This window comes from Hemicordylus capensis, chromosome 6 (genome assembly GCF_027244095.1).
Source record: "Hemicordylus capensis ecotype Gifberg chromosome 6, rHemCap1.1.pri, whole genome shotgun sequence".
Lineage (NCBI taxonomy): Eukaryota > Metazoa > Chordata > Lepidosauria > Squamata > Cordylidae > Hemicordylus > Hemicordylus capensis.
The window spans coordinates 101316647-101339208 of record NC_069662.1 but is presented as its reverse complement, the minus strand read 5'-3'; the positions used below and the strand labels follow the sequence as shown (position 1 = coordinate 101339208).

The window sequence follows — 22562 nt, the reverse complement described above, 5'->3', positions numbered from 1 at the left end:
ACTGGGACAGCAGAGGCTATTTGGTTACTCCGGTTTTATGTTCTAAGCATTTTAATCACCTTTTAATAAAATGGGTAAACCCCTCCTTGTCCATTCCCTTTATACCATTTCCTACTTCTAAACTACTTGTAAAAGGGAAGAGGAAAGGGTATACCTCACTGTCTATATAAAACATTATTTCCATATGCAGCTGCTCTCACCTCGAGAGCAGAGTTGTTAGTGTAATGGTTTAGGAGAATGCAGCATTGCACAAACAACTAACAAACATGATGGCAAACATCTTCCCAGCTCACAACATTTTAAGCGGAATGATGTTAGGAAAAAAACACAACTTGTCTCACTGTAGTATGTTGGACTATGTAACACTTAGATGCATTCTATGAAGGGCTTTGAAATATCTAAATCAGAAGAAGTGTTCAAGTTCAAATTGTCACACAATGGTGTAAGCATTGCACAATATTAGGTGTTGCATATTACCTACAGGCACACTGCACAGCATTCCTCCAGAATGCAAGAAGTTGGCTGGGGTGTCTGTAGGAGATGCAGACAGCTGTTAAAATTGGCTTGATGCAGCATAGGTAAGACGCTGGAGTGCACTGTGAAGAAGAGTCAAGAGTGGGAACTGTGGCAAAGAGCTTAAAGCCAATAATGGCCTCCTCTCTTTTCCTGTTTGGTAGTCCCCCTCTTCATTTGTTTACTGTAAGGACTCTGTACAGTCTGGTATATGATGATGTCTTTAGAAATAAGGCTCCATGCACCCACACTTTGTCTTCAGGCAGAAATTCATCAGGGCATCTCTAGGAAGTGATTAGGGAAGCTGCATCTATTAAATGTCTGCCTGGATTCATCCCTTCCCAGCTCAATGTCCAACTGAAAGATCAAGGCAACGTTTGGGTGCATGGAGCCTCATTTCTAAAGTCATGTGTCTAACCTGTGCACTGATAAGGTATGAACCAGACCAAATCCATCATCATGTAATTATAAAGGGAGACTGTAATTTTACACTCCACATGATACATCTGATAGCACTGAAACAGATACTGTAAGAAGCAGACACTGGCTTCTATGGCACTGGAAGAAAATGTCTATGACAACTGAAGTCAAGTTGTCTCGCTTGCTTATATTCATGCAGTCAGATTTCACCAGCTATGCAACAAGGCTTGGCTCGGCATTTTTCAGTTTCCTGTGTTTGTAGTTTTGCTGACTGAAGCATGGTTTGTGTCAAGGACTCCTCAAACAGCATGGTTCAATTTCCCTACCTGGGTACTTGGACAACAGAACAGGAATGGGAAGAGGGTGCCACTAGTTGAATGTGATAGCTTGGTAGAGAAAAAGCAAAAAGGGCAAGGCCTGAGCCTAAGGGGCAGCTTCTTGCTTCCACAGTTCTCTCCTGGGCAAAGAGAATACTAAGCAAACCTGATGAAGTCTCTGCCTTGCAAGTATAACAAGGCAGGGATTCCCTTGCAGGATCAAGAGTTGCCCTGTCACTGTGGTAGCAAGGGGCAGATCACTCTGGCCACTAGCACCACCTAGAGGCCAAAGGGCCACTGGGAGGTCCTGCATGTTTCAATCTGCACTGGAGATTGAACACAGGGACGAATAGGGTTATATTTTCTAAATATGGAGGAGTAGCCATTGTTGTTTTTCCTTCACCCCAGAAACCCTGGGTGCAGCCAGAGATTAGTGTCTACCACCTAGTGAGGTTAATCAACAGGAGTCTGCTTCATTCCTCTTGTACTCCATCTTAAAACAGTTAAAAACCGTACACAAAGGCCTGTACAACTTCAGTCCTCTTGCAGATGTTGGCCTACAACTCCTATAATTCCTGGCTATTAGCCACTGTGGCTGGTGATTATGGTAGTTGTAGTCCAAAAACAGCTGGGAGGCCAAAGTTGAGTGGGCCTGCTGTAGACGTTAGGCTATTACATTACACCCAGCTATCACCATCACCACTTCTTTAAAAAGAAAAAGCACAGCACAAAGAAAACTCCGCCTAACACCAACATTCTCAAACACGAGTGCCCAGATGATGTTAGACTACAGCTCCCATCATCCACAGTGGCCAAAGGTCTACTGGAGCAAAAAGCTACAGTGTGGCCAGCACTGCTGTTCTGAGGGCTCCCAGAAGCCTCTCTGCTTATGTCTGAGACCACAGGCTTGTGGTTCTCACTCTTAACATGCTCAGGAGTCTCACGGGATTGTGGGCTCCCCATTTGTTGGCATATTGGGGGGAAAGTCACTTAGCAGGCAGTGGAACAGTCGCCTTGCAGGTTCACCAGCTACCGAGCAAATTGAAAGGTGATTAGCCTTGAACCTTTCCCTATATTTGGGAATGTCTAAGTAGATTCCAGAGTTAACTTTCAAGTTAGCATCCTCAAGTTCAGTCTGTCCCAAGACTGACCCTCTACTTCCCCCGCCCTGCAGTTGCCTCAAACAAGCTAACACTAATCACCTCAGCAGAAAAGTCAGATAAAGCACTGTGAAAGCAATTCCCTTCCCATCACAAAAGAGCCGAGTGGGCAATAGGAACTCAGAGGTGCTTATTAAAAAAAAAATTACTGATTGGTTTATAGGGTCCTTCCTCCCTGAGTGATACTGTGCTTGCACATACAGGTTACACACAGGTTGCTCTTGACCCATTCAAATCATCGTACTCCAGCACAGCAATTACAGGCAATGGATCCCTTTGAGATTCACCAGAATTTGCCCTTCCCAGGAAAGAAGAGCAACTGGAATGTTGCCTCAGGACACATTTTGGGCTATAACTGCCCCTGGTTTCTTGAACCAGTGTGCCTCATTTGGTCTTTACACCATGGAGTCACCCATTGCATGGGTGATAGACTCTGCACCCACCATAATACCTGGCCATGTCTTGCTCTGCATGCCATCCATGCTTCCAGCCTCCAGATCGGCACAAGGGTCCAATCACCACTAAAGGAAGGATGAGGTTGTATGATAATCACTGCATCCCTCTTGGCTCTCCCTATCCTTGCTCCTTTTCTTAAATCCAAAAACCTGTTTCTCTCAAGCATCCTTTCTCTAGACAGCCTGGAAGTTATTTTAATTTGGACATTAAGCTAAATTGCCTCTTTGCAGTATCTGGTTAATCTTTGTAATGTACTTTTAGTAGTAATACTGCTTTAAATCAACTTTCTTATTCCACTGTACCCCTGAACCCCAAATAAAATCTTTCCTCCTTTTGAACTTCAAGCTCTCTGTCAGTCCATTTTCTTGTGACCAAAACTTTGCACAAAAATTATTCTGATGTGGGACTGCTCCATGCCAGCTCGCTAGGGGTGTTTGCCAATCACCCTGGAGCAGTTCCATTAACAACAGTCAGCAGATAACAGAATCTCAGTAAATCAGCGGTTCTTAACCTTTCTTTTACCATGAAGCCCCTTTAAATATCTTTTGTTGTTGCGGACCCCCAGGACTTAACTCAATATTTGAAGTTCTAAAGTGCATCAAATATTTATTTAAGGTTGCTCATTAAGGGTCTTCTATTTTAGAAAGGGAGAAATAAATAAATGCAGACACGTTTATTCCAATACTCATATTTTTATAGGAATGAACCCATACAAATTTAAAATAATAATAACAATAATACTGAACAATGAATGATGGCCTAATATTACTTTTAAATTTTAATTAATTAATGAGAAGGCTGCTGCTGCATTTCACTTACAAGTCTCGTTATAGCAAGCTTAATAGCTGAAACTTGTATTCTGAGTTCTGACTCTACGTTTGCCAAACGGTTTCTATACTGATTTCTAAGATAAAGGAGAGTAGAGAACAATTTTTCACACAAGTATGTCGTTACGAAAGGCATCAATACTTTCAGAGCCCTCTTTGATAGTTCCGGAAAGTCTTCTTGTAAGTGAGCCCAGAAATTCAGAAGGGACTTTTCCTTGAACTGCAATTTCAGAGCACCATCCATGGATATTTCTATGAGCTTGTCTTCCTCTGTTGCTGTGAGCCCTTCTAGTTCATAAACATTAACTGAAAATGGATCTCTAATCCAGTTATTGCTTGCATCAGGAACAGCAAAATATTCATGGAAACTATGCAGCAAATCTTGTAAATGCCGTGCAATGAGTGATGTGTCCTCCTCGGACAATTCTTTGTCGGCGGAACCAAGAAAGTTTGTGAGGTTTGGAAATGCCTCATAGTTCTGTTTCGATAGGCGATGATGCCACAATTCCAACTTTTTAATCATTGCTTCTATCTTGTCTTCAACATGAAAAACTGTAACTGTAAATCCTTGAAAATTTAAGTTGAGCATATTTAAATGGGTAAATATATCTGACAGATATGTGATTTTTACTGACCATGAAAAATCACTCAAACGATCACAGAGGTGAAATTGCTGCTCCATAAGAAATAATCTTATCTCATCTCTCAGTTCCCCAAAACGAGACAAAACTTTACCTCATGATAACCAATGAACTTCACAGTGTAGCAAAACTTGATAGCTGTCCATTTCTTTGCAAAGCTGCTCAAAAAGTCTTAAATTCAGTGCTTTGCTTTTTATAAAACTGACTATTTTGACGGATTTTTTAAAAGGTCTGTTTTAGTTTTTCTGGTATCTTCTTAGCAACTAGAGCTTCCCTATGTAGGCAGCAATGGTACCAAGCCACTGACGGTGTGATTTCCTTAATCCGTGCTATGTCCAGTAAGCTTTCCAGACATTGCTCATGCCCCGTCTGGGCTAATTACAATGCATTTCAACCAATCAATATTATATTAGAAACTTGTTTAAGCTGTTAAATACTTCTTCAGCGTGGTGTGTACCAATGAGGAGATGAACAGTAAGTCTTCGACAATATTTCTCTTGTGCTCAAATCTAAAGAAACACATCAAAGTCACTTTCTTTGGTATGTCTGTGCTTTTGTCCAGTTGTTGAGCAAAATAGGGGGACATGTGAACTCTTTCTAATAACTGTTCCTTGATATTGGCTGACAAACCGTCGATTCGCTTCTTAATTATGTCATTTGACAATGGTATTTAGGAAAGATCCTTGGCAGCTTTCTCATTGATCAATGCAAAAACCATGATTTTTGCAGCAGGTAATATAAGTTCTTCAGCTATTGTGTGCTGTTTTCCAAAACTTCAAATGAGGTCCTCACAGCATTTTCATTGTAACAACCAGTTGCAGTCTTTTTTACCATTTTCTTGCTTTCCAGAAGCTCCCGCTCCTTACTTTTGAAAAAACTGATGCCCTTTGTAGCATGTTCTTTGTTTAGTATCAAGATGTCTTCACAATTTTGACGGTTTCATGGCCTCATTGGACAATACGTTGTAACATAACACACACTGTGGTAGTTACTTATCTTCTGGGCCTGTACACGTGAAGCCAATAGACAGATATTCCTTGCTATAATGGCGAAACTTTTTAAGATGACTGGAAGAAGCTTAACTTTGCTATGAACAAGAGGCACCCTCATCATCACCATTAGTACTTTTGCGTTTCAAATTCAGCCAGCGTTCCATCCTGAAGGTCAGTCAAAAGGTAATGTCACAAAATTCACCGCAATAACATCGACAAGTCACATTACTAGACAATACGTAAAGAACTGAACCAAACAACTGCAGAAATCGAAGAAACACAATCATTCCGAAGTGCCTCCGAACACTCACTCACAGTGACTGACTCAGAAGCAAAAACAATCCTCCTTTTATACATGCACTTCTTTGAGAACATTCTCGACACAGCCAAAAACAACCGGCTCCTTGTGACAAGTATAAAAGCTTGTAACATTTCTTCAAGCCTTCGCGGACCCCCTGGGAGGGCATGGTGGACCCCCGGGGGTCCGCGGACCACAGGTTAAGAACCGCTGAAGTAGATTACACCCCACCCAAATTACACACTCTCTCAACTCTCAGTCCCAAGTATTTATTCCATAAATTTTGTAACTGTTTAAGTGTAACAATGGCCATAATCCAGAGAGCCATATGACTAACTGCATGCAACTTGTGGGCTCCCCTCTGCCAATCCGGAGCCCCTTTATCACATGGCAAGGAGCTTTAGAAAGTCAGCAGCAGTTTGCCATGTGCCTTGGGAAACTGAGCTAGTTCTTCAGTGTGCCTGAAGGGGTACTGTGGCCTATGTCTCTAGAGCCAGGGGAACCCTCAGTGACAGAGCTGACGCCTTGTTACCATCAGAGAACGCCAGCAATTTGACATTCAGAACTTCACGTATTGGTAACACTTTAAGTTAGTTTTTTCTGAGCACAAAGAAACATAAAAGGAAATCCTCTCTTCATGTTATACTATACAAACTTTGCTTTTTAGAACTTGAAAACACAAAGCACTTTTAATGTAACAGTTTGCGTGACCGAGATCTGGCATCTGAACCAAACAACAGGGGTGGAGCCACCACTGAGTGAACGGGTTCAAAGAACCTGGGCTGCCGCTCCTCAGGGGCCATGCCTCACGCCTCAGACACGCCCCCCATGTCTGACATCAGACGTAGGAGCTAAATCGGCCGCAGCATGGCCACAGCGACTCTCCCTGCCTTCTAAAGGCAGGGAGAGCCGCTCTGGCCGTACTGTGAATGCAGCACTGGCCGATTTAATTCCCAAAAGGGGCCGCACGGCCCAGTTTGGGAGCTAAACCATGCTCCCGTGTTTGATGTCAGACGCAAGGAGCATGGCTAAACACTTCCTGCGTCTGATGTCAGGCTCAGGGGCAGGACTAGGGGGTCCATGGTGGCAGCAGAACCTGGGCCGCCACTGGCCTCCCTCTGCGCCTGCCAAGCAAGTATGGAATCAAAAGACAACCTGCCAGTTACATTATTTTGTATCATTCCTTTAAGAAAATATATATACCGTACAAGTGGATTTATTATTATCTACATTTTATATCCCACTCTTCCTCCAAGGAGCCCAGAGCGGTGTACTACATACTTATGTTTCTCCTCACAACAACCCTGTGAAGTAGGTTAGGCTGAGAGAAGTGACTGGCCCAGAGTCACCCAGCAAGTCTCATGGCTGAATAGGGATTTGAACTCAGCTCTCCCCGGTTCTAGTCCAGCACTCTAGCCACTACTCCACACTGGCTCCTTATGTAATACTAAATACTAAACTGAACACCACCCAAGCAGCGTAATTCAAAATGCATACTTTACTAAGTAACTGGTGCATTTCTAAAAAGTTGAAAGAGTGTCTGCCACCTTAAAAAAAAAACCACCAACCACTGCTACACCACTGCTTCAGCAGAACACATTGGTGGCCTGGGTCTAGTTAATGTTATGCAGTGCCATTTTAATTCTTTCTGGATAGTACTTTCTGGCTTGAAGCACAATGCACAGCAACCTCATGAAGCCTGAAGATCACTTGGTGTGAACTACCCTACATGTACACAAAAAACTCTGTACAAAGGGCATACTGTGAAACAGACATTGGCATGTTCTTCACAAATAATGGTAATAGTAATTTAAAAAGGTTCACAATCTACATCTCCTTTGTACTGGAAAATCTTGATATGTGAAGTGGTTTCTGTTCATTTACATTCAATCATCATCATACGTGAAGTGGCTTTGATTCATGCTGCTCTTCCTTTAGGAAATCAAGTGTGGTTTATGTGAAGCTAATAGGCAGTATTCCATCCAAACGCTGCCCAAGCTAAGATATGCCTGGCCTTAATAAAGTAAAGGCATTACATCCACTTCAAGTAACACTTGCTACTACTGCATGTTCTAGGCAATGCTGTCAGATTTATTTCTGAAGAATTCGTAAAAGTCCAAGTATCTTCTACTTTTTCTGGCTTGTGTCTTATTAGTGAACTAAAAACAATGATGTAGTCAATGCAATTTCTTAATATAAAAACATCCTGCTTGTTAATGGGTTCCTTGGCAAAGTTCTGGTAACATGACCACAGTAATTTTTGTGATGGCTTTAACTGTTTGCTACTGTCTGTTCAATGAAGCAAAAGAATATTTCCTCATAGTTTAAAAGAACAGTGCAAACAAAGCACTCAGGATTGTGGCAGGGGATACTATTGCAGAGACAACAACAGAGTCGAGCTGGTGCAAAACATGCACAGTATTGGCATGGAATCAACAGCTCAAAAGCCAAACTTACCTTTACTAAACAACTTTTGTGGCCTGGAACAGCACCATTTATATAGATGATGTTGTGCTTCACGCTGATCCGCCAAACCTGAAAGATTGAGATTACCAACCTGAAAATCTATTTCCTTAAGGTTTTATAATGTATTTTATTTGATTTGCCAACCCTAACCATAAATATTCCTGAAGGCATGAATGTCTGGTGGGAAACTCACATGATCAGAAACACAGGCCTGGAAGAAAATATAGCTCCGTGGCATCTTTATATAACAACTTAAACACACTATTATACAGCAACATATAAAAGCACCACCATCATACACTACCCAGTTGGTCCCTCATTTGTCTTTCAGATGGGCTGGGCTGCACTGCGCATTTAAGCACCCTAGGTTGTTTGGCCTGTAGTCCTTACCAGCAGTAGAATTAACATCAACAAGGACCATCTAGGGCTGAAGGCAATTACGCCAACCAATCCCCTCTAGTTCCCTCTCAGTGGCAGGTGGGATGGGAAGGGGCAAGGGCCACTCCTTTAGCCTCTTTGTGATTTGCCAGTGGACAAGCAGTGGTGCAGGCTGGGTAGCAACAATGGAAGTCTTTCAATCCCTTTGCTGGTTGCTTCTTTTGCATTTCTTAAGAAGCAAACCTAGTGATGTTTGCCGTCACCTGAAGGTAATCACCCACTTGGAAGCTACTGTATGGAGTCAAAGCAAATGCCACAAATGGTCCTCACCTTTAGCCCTTTAACTGTTATGAAGCGGTTACCCAACTGTCCCGGCATTTTCTTTCCCTTGAAGACTCTTGCGACTTTCTGTCTCAAAAATACCAAATAAGAGTTAGGCATGTACCACTGAAATGCCCTTAAATGGAAAAATTCACAAGGGTAAAAAGAAGAATTCAAACCAGACGCAACAAAACAGACATTCTCAGTCACCTTGTCTATAAATCTGCTTGATTTCTTGTTCTAACTCAGAGTACTCAATGAAACTGACAAGACTCCGGATTAGACACAAAATAACCTGAAAAGAACTAAAAATTGCTCTTTTAAAATATTTTAGCTATTAAGCAAAATAGCGATAAGGGGGGAAAACAAACAAATTCCAAGGCTTCATAGAAGAGCAATGTTTAAAACAAACATTTGTTATACTGTTAAAGTATAGACAAGGAACAAGAAATCAGGAGAAGATCATCATAGGGGCTTTAAAATTATATTGCTTACATATTATTGTTTCTTGTTTACACAGTCAGACAGGCGTTATTGACTGGTTTGTTTTATCCAGACATCGAGTCCTTCCCAAGGACCTGGGATGACTGAATTTTATTGTCAATTGTTATAGATATCGTCGCAGAATATAGGCTGTTCCCAGTAAAGTTGCTTTTTGTAATTGGCTGATGGTGATTTCTGTGGCCCCTATGGTGTTGAGGTGCTCTTCAATTTGTTTTGGAATTGCACCTAGGGCGCCAATTACTACTGGGATTATTTTGGTCTTCTTCTGCCACAGCCTTTCAATTTCAATTTGTAGATCTTTGTATTTGGTGATTTTTTCTATTTCTTTTTCTTCTATTCTGCTATCCCCTGGTATTGCTATGCCGATTATTTTGACTTGTTTTTCTTTCTTCTCAACTACAGTTATATCTGGTGTATTGTGTGGCAGATGTTTGTCTGTTTGAGGTCGGAAGTCCCATAATATTTTTACATCTTCATTTTCTACAACTGTTTCAATTTTATGGTCCCACCAATTCTTGGCTACAGGTAGCTTGTATTTTTTGCAGATGTTCCAGTGTCTCATCCCCACTACCTTGTCATGCCTTTGTTTGTAGTCAGTCTGTGCAATCTTTTTACAAGAGCTGATTAGGTGGTCCATGGATTCATCTGCTTCTTTACAAAGATGGCACTTGCTATTTGTTGTGGATTTTTCTATTTTTGCTCTTATTACATTTGTTCTTAGTGCCTGTTCTTGTGCAGCCAATATTAAACCCTCTGTTTCTTTCTTCAAGTTGCCATTCTTAAGCCATTGCCAGGTCTTGGTGATATTTGATTTTCCAGTTATACTGTGCAAATATTGACCACGCAGTGGCTTATTTTTCCATTTTTCTGCTTGGTTCTTGACTTGTTCTTTCTTGTAGGCCTGCTTTCTTTCATTGGTGTTGAACAGTTTCTCGTTATTGACCATTTGAAGTGCATCTTCTTCACTGTCCTTGATATATTCTTCAAGGCCTCTTTTCTCCTCCTCTACTGTTTGATGGACTTGCAGCATTCCTCTTCCACCTGAGCTGTGAGGGAGGTATAGCCTATCTACATCACTGCGGGGGTGGGGGGCAGAGCATGATTGATGGTCATGATTTTCCTGGTCTTACGATCTAGCGTCTCTAGCTCTGCCTGGGTCCAGTCTATTATTCCTGCCGTGTATCTGATAACAGGTATAGCCCAGGTGTTTATGGCTTGTATGGTGTTCCCACCATTGAGTTTGGACTTGAGGATTTTTCTAACTCTCCTGTTGAATTCACTTCCAATTTTTCTTTTAACTTCAGTGTGTGCGATGTTATCAGCCTGGAGAATGCCCAAGTATTTGTAATGTTCTTTCTCTTCCAGGTTCTTGATCTTGCTTCCATTGGGCAGTTCTATTTCTTCTGTTTTTGTTATTTTTCCTCTGTTCATTATTAATGCAGCACACTTGTCTAATGCAGCACACTTGTGCAGCACACATTGCTATATCACTACTGAATATATGGACAGTGTTTAGCAGTGATTTGATTTCTGATTAGGACTTTCCAATACAGCTTCAGATCGTCCATGTACAGCAGATGGTTTATTTTACTTGATGTTTTAGATGTTTGGTATCCGAGGCCTGTTTTGTTTAGTATTTGTGAAAGTGGAGTCATGGTGATTACAAACAGAGGAGATAGTGAGTCCCCTTGGAAAATACCTCTTCTAATGCTAACCTGTCCAAGTGTCTCGCCATTGATTTTTAACTGTGTACTCCACATGCTTATTGCTTTTTTTATAAATATCTGAATGTTTTTGCTGACACCAGTTGTTTCTAAACATTTTAGTATCCATGTATGAGGCAATGAGCCGAAGCACTTCTTGTAGTCAATCCATGCAACACTTAGATTCGTTTTTCTTCTCTTGCAATTTTCCAAAACCATTTTGTCAATTAGCAGCTGGTCTTTTGTGCCTCTAGTGTTCGGACAAGTTCCTTTCTGTTCAACTGGAAGCTGTTTGTTAGTTAATAAGTGTTGCATTACTTCATCTGCTATTATTCCAGTTAATAATTTGAACATGGTTGGCAGGCAGCTTATCAGTCTATAATTACTTGGAACTACACCTTTTGCTAGGTCTTTCATTATGAGATGAGTTTTGCCAGTTGTTAGCCATTGTTCAATATAGCCTCCTTGCAAAATGTGATTGAACTGTTTTGATAGTTGTTTATGAAGGCTTGTTAGGTGTTCAAGCCAAAAGCCATGCAGTTCATCGTGCCTGGTGCAGTCCAATTTTAAAATTTTCTTTGCTCTTTCACTTATTAATTCTAGTGTTATTATTAGATCTTGCATTTGTTGGTTACATTTTTGACCTCTTTTACCCAGCCTGCTTTTTTTATTATAATCTATTAGAATGTCCCATAATTTCCCCCAGAATTGCACTGTTTCTACTTTATTTGGTGTTTCTATGTTTCTTGCAGCTTCTCCTTCTATGCTTTGGTAGAAACGTCTCTGATTAGACTGGAATTGGAGATTCTGCCTGTGTTGTGCAATTCTGGCTTCGTATCTGCTAATCTTCTTTGACACTGCTGTTATTTGCTGCTTTATTATTTCCAGGACTTCTCTAATTTTCCTTGAATCTAGATGGTATTTTTGGATCAGATACTGTTTGGTGTTTTCATTTGTCAGCTTCTTGTCTTTCATATCTTTCAATTTACTAGCATCTGATCTGAGCCTGGAGATTTTATTTTCTAATCTAATCTTCCATTTAGGTGATGTATTACTTTCTTTTTTTACAGGTCCACTGATCTTATATCCGAGCTCTTGTGTTGTTATAGTTGCTGCACTGTACATTAGTTGGTTTGTTTCTTGCAAATTATTGGTTGTTATTTCTGCAAGAGCAGCATTGACATCTTTTAATGCCTGAGCAAGTTGTTTTTTGGCAACTCTTTTTAGAGCTGGAATTCGAACCCTGGTGGTTGCTTGGTTCATGCGCTCAGTTATTTTTTGCTTTAGTTCTTGTTGCTTTTCTGTTAAACGGCATTCAGGTTTTTGAAGTGAAGGCAAAGGGGATGTTGCCTGGTTTTGATTTTGAAACAGTTCAGCAACAGTGGCATCCTCTATTTCCAGCACCTCCTCCACCTGCGCCTGAGCAACTTCTTCAGTTGGTGGTCATTCTTCTTCCATATCCTGAGCCTGTGTTGCTCTTTGCAGTTCTTCCAGCTCAACTTCTGTGAATACTTTATTTCTTATTATGAATCTTCTCTGGTCTGCTAGCCTTTGTTCTGTTATTTCTGTACCTGGATGCTTCTCTTTCCAAATTTGGTACATTCTTTTAAAATAACCTCTTCTAGTTGGACTAGACTTGTAATAGCAGAGCATTATTACCTTTTTGGCATTTTTCGTATATTTTCCCCGGTTATGTTTCTTCCAGTAACCCTGCAGTCTCTAGCCCCGGTTGCTCAACTGAAGATCCTGAGTCCTGTAGCCCACTTGCCACCAGATGTCCAGGGACTCCAGCACCTGGCACGGTCCTTGTTGACCCGGGTGACGACCGATTCGGTATAGATTTATTAAAGTTACGTCTCACCATATTGTTGATGGGAGAGGCACTCTTTGTCTGGCTCCTCTGATGAGATCTGTCCAGTATGGTTGGACCTCTGGCATAGCTCTCACCTTCCTCAGAGCACGCAAGCCCCACAACCACGCCAAGGTGTGCCTCACTGGGGGCCAAGGTTGTTGTTATTTTAAAAAATAGAGTTAACTGCTGATAGATTGACTAATCAGAACTTTTAAAAACTGACTAAAAGACGTCCCTTTTAGTCTCAGGCACAGAAGTAGAGGCTCAGGTGCACTGCTCAGAGAAGCATCCAGGCAAGAGAATACACTCTAGCTGCATTGGCTACTTGTGCTTGGAGCACAAAGAGCCTGGGGCTAAGAAGTGACATTTTGTAAACTTTTAGGGCAATTCAGCCATAATAGTATTTAAGTTATCTTATTACAATGCTGTATGTTTTGGTTTTGTTTTCCCTAGCCTAGTTGGCTCCCAATTTTTCTACCTGGGCAGAGGTGGATTCATTCTCCACCAAGGCCATGTTTTGGATAGATTATTCTGGATTTAAAATGGTTAATTTATACAGTCATCCCTCTCCAACCACGAGACTTCTGTTCCTGGAAACCCTGACGATTGGCTAATTCTGGATAGATGAGCCATTGGTTTCAATGGCAAACAGGGGGTATGGGGAACTGCAGTCATAAAGCAACCAAAAACAAAGTAAAAAATTGAAAGAATCATCCTGACCCCCACAAATGACCCCCTGATCCTTGGAAATGACCCCCCCCAATCACCCCCCCCCATTAAAAATAAATCAATCAGCAAACCATGGATACTCAGGAAAAACGGGCACAATTTCCCAGTTGTGGATACTCAAATCCGCGACTGGGAAAACTGCGATAAGTGAGGGATGGCTGTAATCTAGCCAAATATGACTTATTGGAGCATGAGTAGATATTGCCCATTTACCTTTATCCCTGCCACTGTTTTCCATCCCAACAGAATGCCTGATTTAGTGATTTTTTTTTGTTTCACCTAAAAAGTATAGATATTCTGGACATACACTTTAAACTTGTAGGTGAGGTTTGTCCTTGACCTGGCAGTCATTTTGCATAGATTACACTGAGAGGAAAATTCAAGAAATTAAGTATATGTTATAGAATTTTTTATTAATGTGCTTGCAAAAGGAAGTAAAAGAACCGTTGGAAATTTGTAGTTTTTCACCTCCAAACAAGATTGATTTTCTTGTATAATGACCATATGTGGTAAATCTGAATCTGAGAAAGTCCTTCTGCTTCTCTTGGGCGTGATATCATTTTGGAAGTATCTGATTATTGAGTGTTAAACATCTGTTGAGAACCGCAGCTAAAAATTGATAATTCAGAGTTTCTGCTAAAATATACAAATAAATTTTAAAAATCAAACATGTCCCCAAGCATATTTAGCTAATTTAAGAGGCAGGAGTGTTCATGCATAATTTGTATCTGTATGTAATCAGGAACTACGATATTGAGAATTTCTTTTTTAAAAACTAAAAAACATAATTTAAATTTCCCCGAGCACATTCCAGTGTCAAAAGTAGTTCATCCGGCTAATTTCAGTGGCAGGATTGTGTGTGCAAAATTTGGTATCTCTGGGTCACTGGGAAGCATGACTTTATTTCACATAAACAAATTTTTCAAAATATATAATAGATGTGTGCCTTTTTGTACTGATACATTCGCCATGAACGTATTCAACTGATACATCAGCTGGGTTCGTTTCTTGAAATAAACGGCCTCAGAACAGTGGTACATATGCTGGTAACCTCCAGACTTGACTACAGCAATGCACTCTATGTGGGGCTGCCTTTGTACGTAGACCAGAAACTTCAATTGGTGCAGAATGCGGCAGCCAGGTTGGTCTCTGGGTCACCTTGGAGAGACCATATTACTTGTATACTAATAGAACTACACTGGCTACTAATTACGTTTCGGGACAAAATATAAGGTGCTGGTTATAACCTATGAAGCCTTAAACAGCTTAGGCCTGGGGTATTTAGAAGAAAGTCTTCTTCACTATGAGTCCCATCATCCACTGAGATAATCTGGAGAGGTTTGTCTGCAGTTGCCACCAGTTTGTCAGGTGGCTACACAGGGATGGGCTTTATCTGTTGCTGCCCCAGGACTCTGGAATGAGCCCCCTGCTGAAATAAAGTTGCCCCATCTGACAACTTTTTAAAAAGTTTTTAAAGACTCCCCCCCCCGCCCCCAATCCAAGCTTTTTAACTTGCCTCTGCTTTTAAATTGTTTTAAGGTTTTCATTTTTTTCTTAATTTGTTTTAAACCGCCCAGACACGAAAGTTTGGAGTGGTCTACAAATTTGATAGATAGACAGATAAAAACAAGCAAACAAATACTTGTTAATACTTACACTATTGGAGACTGCTCCAAGGCGTCTGTGTGTTTTAGTCTGGCCATGGGAGGCAGGCTGGCCTTTAAATCCCCATCTTTTCATGACTCCCTGAAAGCCTTTGCCAATTCTGAAAGCAAGCCAAACCAAATCAATCTTTATTACGGTCATGGAACAGCATAAAATATAAGGTTGATTACACATTAAAAGAGAAAGTAACTAAAAGTATCCAAGATGATACAATCCCTAAAACCAAAGCAACAGCTGCTATTAAAACCTGTAAGAGCCAGGAATTAGATAATTTCTTAAAAGGGCATAATTAAAAGGAATTATAAAAAGGGAAGTAACAAGTATATTATAAAATGAGGACATGAAAAGTATATGAAAACACAGATTAAAAAACAGGATGGCCATACCAAATTGAGACATAAAAAGTACATGGGGTTAGATTAAAATCCAGATGCATCGCAGTCATCCAGGGGAACTAGAGGTCTGCAAAGCAAAGGTCTAGATCAGTGTTCCCTCTAAGGCATGGATGTGTGCTCGCGCTCACACTTTTTTGATGTCAGCTCAGTTAATTTTAGATCCCGCTCAGGCTAAATCAGGAAGGCCCCACTCTGAATGCATGTCCACGCACAATGCCTTGATATTGCCGCCCAGAACAAAATTCATTCCGCACACTGATGAAAAAAGTTAGAGAGGACACTGGTCTAGATGGCACTGTAGCCCTGTGGATACACTGCTCACAAGGACTGAGTAGAGAAGCAGGGTTGTGGTGGTAAGCTCTGCCCTCCAACATGCAAATTCAGCCAAAGGTCTGTATTGAGCCTGCTTGTACAGGCCCTCTCTATGGAATCAGAAACCCCACTTTTTGCCTATTGCCACTCCATTTCTCCACATGTTCAGTATTTCCTGTTCACCGTCTGAATCAGAAAGTCAGGGAAGGCATGTGGCTTGTCTTAAGTACCATTAATCCACACTGCAACATATGCAAGAGATGCATAGCCCACATAGCTTCATTCATCTTGTGATAATACAAGACAGAGCTGAGGGAAGGGATCAACAGAGAACCTGAGGCTTTAACTACCAATGTTTTCTTAGAAATGCAAACCACACAGCTTGAGAACTACAACAAAGCACTGAAACTGCCTCAACTGACTGCATTTAAACACCACACATGCATTGTTTTAGTCATGCAAATGGTGCTAATTAGCAAAAAAAAAAAGGGATGTAAATAGGAATCATAACACACTGATTCAGACACTTAAAGAGAGGGATATCTAGTCTACCTCACATCATATATTTTGAATGGCTGTATCTGAAATTCTTTGCTCTCATTAAAGGGTGAGAAATGGGAAGTGTCCAAATCCAATAACTAAAATTGATATGATGCAGTGTAATTAATGTTGAAACATGCTGGCAGTGAAATGTACTGTGCAGGGGGTCGGACTAGGAGACTTCTAAGGTCCTTTCCAACTCTCAAATTCTAAGCTCTAAATATATTTTGCTGACATGCTGATAGACATAATGCTAATTTAACTAACAGCCATTTAATAGCAAGACTTTCCACATAACAGACTTTAAGTTATTGTAAACTATACTTAGCATGTTTAGTGAGAAGCTGAAACTAGACACAACCATGGATCACTGACCACATACTGGAAATAGGGACATTATTAATGCTTTAGCAACAGAGCAAAATTCAGGTGAAAGCAGCCCCTCAAAGCCACCTACGCAGCCACAAATCATAATATCAAGGAACCAAGCTTCAAAAGAAAATAGCTCTATCAACTTTAATCAAGCTGCATAATCCCTGGGGCCACAGGACTAAACGTCCACTTCACCATTTCATCTAGATGGGCCATTTTAAAAAGAAAAAACAAAACACGCATGAGAATTATCCAGATAGCCATAAATAGCGCTTTTCATGGGATAAAAATCGAAAAGCAATTTCATCACAACAAATTGTATACACATAAGAGGCAGCACTCTGGGAACAGTATTTCTTCCTTGTCTGCTTCAAGTTTTAACAAGCTCCAAGTATACTACCAAAGAAAATTTCCAGTATTTAATGGACTACAAATTGCAGTTTGCTACTGCAGTGCATAAACCCTGTCACTCTTATGAGTATGTTTAATGCGACACATTAGCAGTCAGTTCTCATGCACGTTTAGAGCTCTCTTATATTTCTACAAAATGAAGCAGAGTCCTTTTTGGAGAATACTTTCCTATCTGCCACTCACAATCAGAAGTGAGATTGGGAGTAGATCTCATGTTTGCATGCTTCCACTTTTCCCTGTACTGTAATAAAGGCAATCCCATACTGGTCACCCTGCATTTATTTTATTTTTATTTATTTATTTATTTGACATACCGCCCTTCCAAAAATGGCTCAGGGTGGAATCTACTGTGACCCTGAAATACAGAACATGAAAGCAGTTCTACTTTAAAAATTACTTTCAGACATATTTGAAAGACATCCTGCCACAAGGTAGTCCCATAAACCAAAATATAAAACACTTCAAATAACTATCTGACTTGAATATGAAGGATTTCTTTAACTTACAGGTAATGAACTGCTTTAATAGTAGGAAGTCAATCCGTTAAGAAACCAAACTTTGAGTAGCTGGGTCTGTTCTTTCCCATCACTGGCAAGTTACATTATGAAAGGCCAAGGTAACAGGAAGAGTAATCAGGGAGAGACCAGAGTGATAAGAGACAAATGTCAGCAAATGCAGACAATAGGTCTAGTTCTGACCAAGATGGTAAAATGGTGCTATACCACTTCATGCTGCAAGTAGGGGCACACACAACTGAAAGTTCTTCCAGGCACACACAAAAACTCACACTCATAAAACTAGCATATCAGGAGGAAGTTGGCTAGAACTCTTCTGCCTCTAGTTTCTATGTGCAATAAATCTTTTGTACAGAGGTGGATAACAAACCTCCACCTGCAGCAGGGGAAACAGTTCCTCGACCCAACCCGGGTTATAGTGACAAAGGATGCCAGCAAGACAGGGTGGGGGACCCCTTACACAGCATCAATTGGTTAGAGCCAAGGGCAATTCATTTGGCACTGTTGTCATTCCAAGTCATGATCAGCCACAAGCATGTGCTTATCAGGACTGACAACATGACCACGAAGGCCCATATAAACAGGCAAGGCGGGACCAGATCCAGATCACTACAGACTGAAGCAGCACTGATCATGCGTTGGGCGAGAACCATCTAGCTTTGTACAGGGGGATCTCAATTCAATTGTGGACTGGCTGAGCCGAGAACAGCTGCTGCCTGGAGAGTGGGCTCTCAGCCCGAGGGTCTTCCAGAGAATCACAGAACGATTTGAGATGTCACAAATAGACTTATTTGCATCGGCTCTCAACACTCAACTCCCAAGGTTTTTCACCCAATTCCCATGCCTACAAGCGGAGGCAGTGGCCTCCTATGTGCATTCCCTCAGATTCCACTTCTCACACGATTCCTTTGCAGAGTTCGACTGCTCAAAGCCCAGGAAACCATGGCTTGTGGAACACTTCCACATGGCCACAGAGGAACCATGGTTCCTGCCAGTATCGGCAGACTTGCTACATCAGGGGCCAGTGGAGCATCACAATCCAGGCTGGCTACAGCTAGTCACCTGGAGTATTGAGGCACCATGGCTATACTGACAGTGTGCTGACTACTATGTAAGCTTCTACAAGGGAATCCACAAAACGCATTTACCAGTACAAATGGAGGGCTTTCATTCGTTGGTCGGACAGATATGCGATTCCTTGTGGCACAGTGACTATTAAACACTTCCTGGCATTTCTTCAAGAGCGACTGGACAAGGTGCTCAAGGCTAACACGTTGAAATGCCAGGCATTGTCTCAAGCAGGGCTTATTTCGGGGTTCACCAGAGGGAAGGTACAGAACCATCCTCACCTTAATAGGTTCCTGAGGGGAGCTACTCTCCTGTCACGCATGGTAGTCCATCGGTTTCCATCTTGGGACTTATATACAGTTCCCAGGGCACTGCAGGTCTCCCCGTTTGAGTCCATATGTTACATCCTTCTGAGAGTCCTTTCATTCAAAACTGTTTTTCTGATAGCGGTGACTTCTGCATGCCTTGTCCGCTCACAAGAATCTCTGCATATTCTCAGCTGACTCTGTGTGACTGATACCAGACCGTTTTTTTCGGCCCAAGATGAACCCGTCCCCTGCTAACTTGGCAAAGAGGCACCTTTTAATGTGGTGATTCTCTTTATTTATCAGGGGGAGAGTAACTGGCCCTATCCACCCCAGCACAGTACTTCCAGTGACTGTTGCTGGTGTCTATCGTATGTTTCTTTTAGATTGTGAGCCCTTTGGGGACAGGGAGCCATCTTATTTATTTGTTATTTCTCTGTGTAAACCGCCCTGAGCCATTTTTGGAAGGGCGGTATAGAAATCAAATAAATAAATAATAACAATCATTTCACCATGAACAGAATGTTATTTTACCATCTTTTTGTCCTAGTCCTCTGCACACAAAGGAACAGGCATGGCACAAATTGGACGTTCGGAGATGTCTTAAAATGTATTAAAAACGCACTGAGGGGTTCAGCTGTACACAAGCTCTGTTTGTTAGTTTTCTACCGGCATCCATGGGAAACCGAGTGACAGCTCCAACTATTGCCAGATGGATATGTGCTTGTATCTTGTTAGCATATGAATCTCTGCATCTACGCTCCCCTGAACACATAATGGCGCACTCCACGAGGGCAGCGGACATATCTGCTGCTTTCCCCATAAATGCTCCTGTATAGAAGATCTGTAGAGCAGCCACATGGAAGGTGCCCTCAACCTTTACAATTAGATTGATTCATATGCTTCCTCCCAAGCATCATTCAGTCGCAGGGTGCTACAGCAGGTTCTTCCCCTGGAGTAGGCAAGGATGCTCCCTCCCAGAGAGTGTTATGGCCAGAGCTGTGGTATGTCCTACTCAGAGATGTCCTCGGCTCCAGACAGCAGAGAAAGGAGCATTGATTCACTTACTGTGAAGGCTTCTTCTTGCTGATGGAGCAGAGGACATCTTGGCCCTCCCAGGTGGCATCCTGGTCTACTCCATGGGAAATCTAAGCATAGTGGAAATCACACATCTCTAAACCAGGCCTGTGTTAGTTGGTGGCTGTTTTCTGTATCATCCTGTTTTTTCATGCCTTATTCTATGACTGTTATATATTTCACTAGTTGTTATGTATGTTCAGTGCTAATCACGCATTTGGCCTAAAAGAACTGAGTGGGGCTCTTGTAACATTTCAATTAGTCCTGCCTGGGAACACGTGGGAAGGATAACCCACTCAGAGATGTCCTTGGCTCCAGCAGGTAGAAGAAGCCTTCACGGTAAGTGAACCAGTGTTCCTTTTTCTGCTGGGCAACAGGGCCATAGAAAGCTGCCTTCTACCAAGTCAGACCATTGTCCCATTTAGCTCAGTACTGTCTACACCAGGGATTCTCAACATTGGGTCCCCAGATGTTATTGGACTTCAACTCCCATAATCCCCAACCAAAGGCCACTGGGGCTGGGGATTATGGGAGTTGAAGTCCAATAAATAGCATCTGGGGACCCAAAGTTGAGAATTCCTGGTCTACACTGACTGACAGCAGCTCTCCAAGGTTTCAGGAAGGATATTTTCCCAGCCCAACCCAACCCAGAGATTGAACCTGGAATCTTCTGCATGGAAAGTAGATGTTCTTCAATTGGGCTATGGCCCCATCTGCAGTGAATATGCAAACAAGCTTTGGTGCTGAAGTTCTGTGGAGACCCCTTATTTAGATACCAGCTTTAAGCTGATTTTAAAAACTGCAATTTTTTCTACATCCAGTTGGCTTTATGTTAATTTTTAAATCCCTATATCAGTTATTATTAACGGGTGTCTCAAAATATGAGAGGGAATAATGACAAAACACCACCACAAAATATTCTAGACAGACTACTTAAAGACAGCATCTGTTCAAAAATGAAGGACAATACTAGTGGAAATCATAATTTAAGACAAGTGTGTCAGAATGATCACATAATGTACTCAAAACAGGCAACAAAGAATGCTAATTATTCTGTAGTTAAAAACTACCAAGGATATAAATAGCTAAAAGTTTAAAAAGAACACTTACGTTTTTGCAGTGCAATCCACATATTGTCCAGGGCGAAAGTGTGCAGCATACAAGGGAGTACCTTAAAGAGTTGGGGGTGTGTGTGAATTAAATGAAGTAAAGCCAAAAAAGTTAAGCTAGTGCACTGCATTGCAATGCATTAGTGCGAGTCCACAAGTTTTACGACTGCAAGTTAGGAAATATGGAATTGCTTCAAGTCTGAATCCAAGGTTTGAAGCAAGTTACAGATCTCTGCTTATTGTAAGTAAGTAGACTAGAATAAAGTGGAATCAGTGGGGTCCGGCTGTCACAACTACTCTCGGTTTATTTTAACTAAGTAGATGCTCATGCGGGCAGTGGGGAGCCTCTGTGCTCTGGAGACTGAAGGATCTCCACAGAGCCTGCCTTTAACTGAGGTTCTACATGATGTCTTAACGAGCCCACTGGCTGACATCCTCAGTAGGTGCAGAGGCATAGCATGCAAACCACCTCCCCAGCATTTAATGAACCAGAGCTGCTCTGTGTGTGCAGGAGAAGATGGACAGTTTTTGCCTGGCTTCCCATCCCCTCAGAAGTGCTCCCTGCAACCCGAAAGTAGGTTCTGACAAAGAAGGAGGGGGATGGAAGAACATCTATTCTTTCTTTGTCCCAGTATCCTCTGGTGCAACCTGAAATCTGTTTTGTATCTAGCGCAGATGTAGATGGGACTGTGCAACACCCTCCTACACCGTATCTTAAGTCTTACAGTCGGCAAACCTTGGGGCTTTCCCATCATGCCCTGCATTTACTGCCATCACTTCTCTTTTGTTTTGCTTAACATCCAGCTGAAAAAGGAGTTCTGGAAAACTGAAAAGTTGGCTCAATGCTTTTTGATATTTCAATTGTCAAGAATAAAGGTATCACCCTACCATGGCTTTTAGATAAGCAATCTAAAGTCTTGATCACAGAACAAGACATCCAGGTCTAAGGCCATATGATTAATTATTCGTTTACACAAAGGCATCTCACCTGCAAGGGACCAAGTTTCATCCCCCCGCCAATAAAACAGCAGACATACAAGACAGAGAATAGTTATTTTAACTTGGAAAATAAGTGGTCTTTAATTCTGACCTTTTACATATATGGGATTTGTTCTTTTCTTAATCACAGGATATTAAAACATACCACCACACTTTTACACCTCTGCACAATGGCTTTGATTTATAAAAGGAGAGTACTACACTCAATTATATTCAA

At 41.5% G+C, this 22562-nt stretch overlaps 1 protein-coding gene across 2 annotated transcripts in view; it reads right to left on the bottom strand.

Moving 5' to 3' along the window:
• The window catches only part of MRPL3 (mitochondrial ribosomal protein L3), a 49721-nt gene that overhangs the window by 12813 nt on the left and 14346 nt on the right, over positions 1–22562 (bottom strand). Inside the window, exons 6-9 of one of the 2 annotated variants that reach the window (XM_053263524.1) lie at positions 21348–21408; positions 15234–15342; positions 8799–8876; positions 8082–8159 (exon numbers count right to left, since the gene is read on the bottom strand). In XM_053263524.1, coding sequence (XP_053119499.1) covers positions 8082–8159; positions 8799–8876; positions 15234–15342; positions 21348–21408 — 326 coding nt within the window. The remainder of the gene's footprint in view (positions 1–8081; positions 8160–8798; positions 8877–15233; positions 15343–21347; positions 21409–22562) is intronic. The other variant, XM_053263525.1, reaches the window with a different exon arrangement.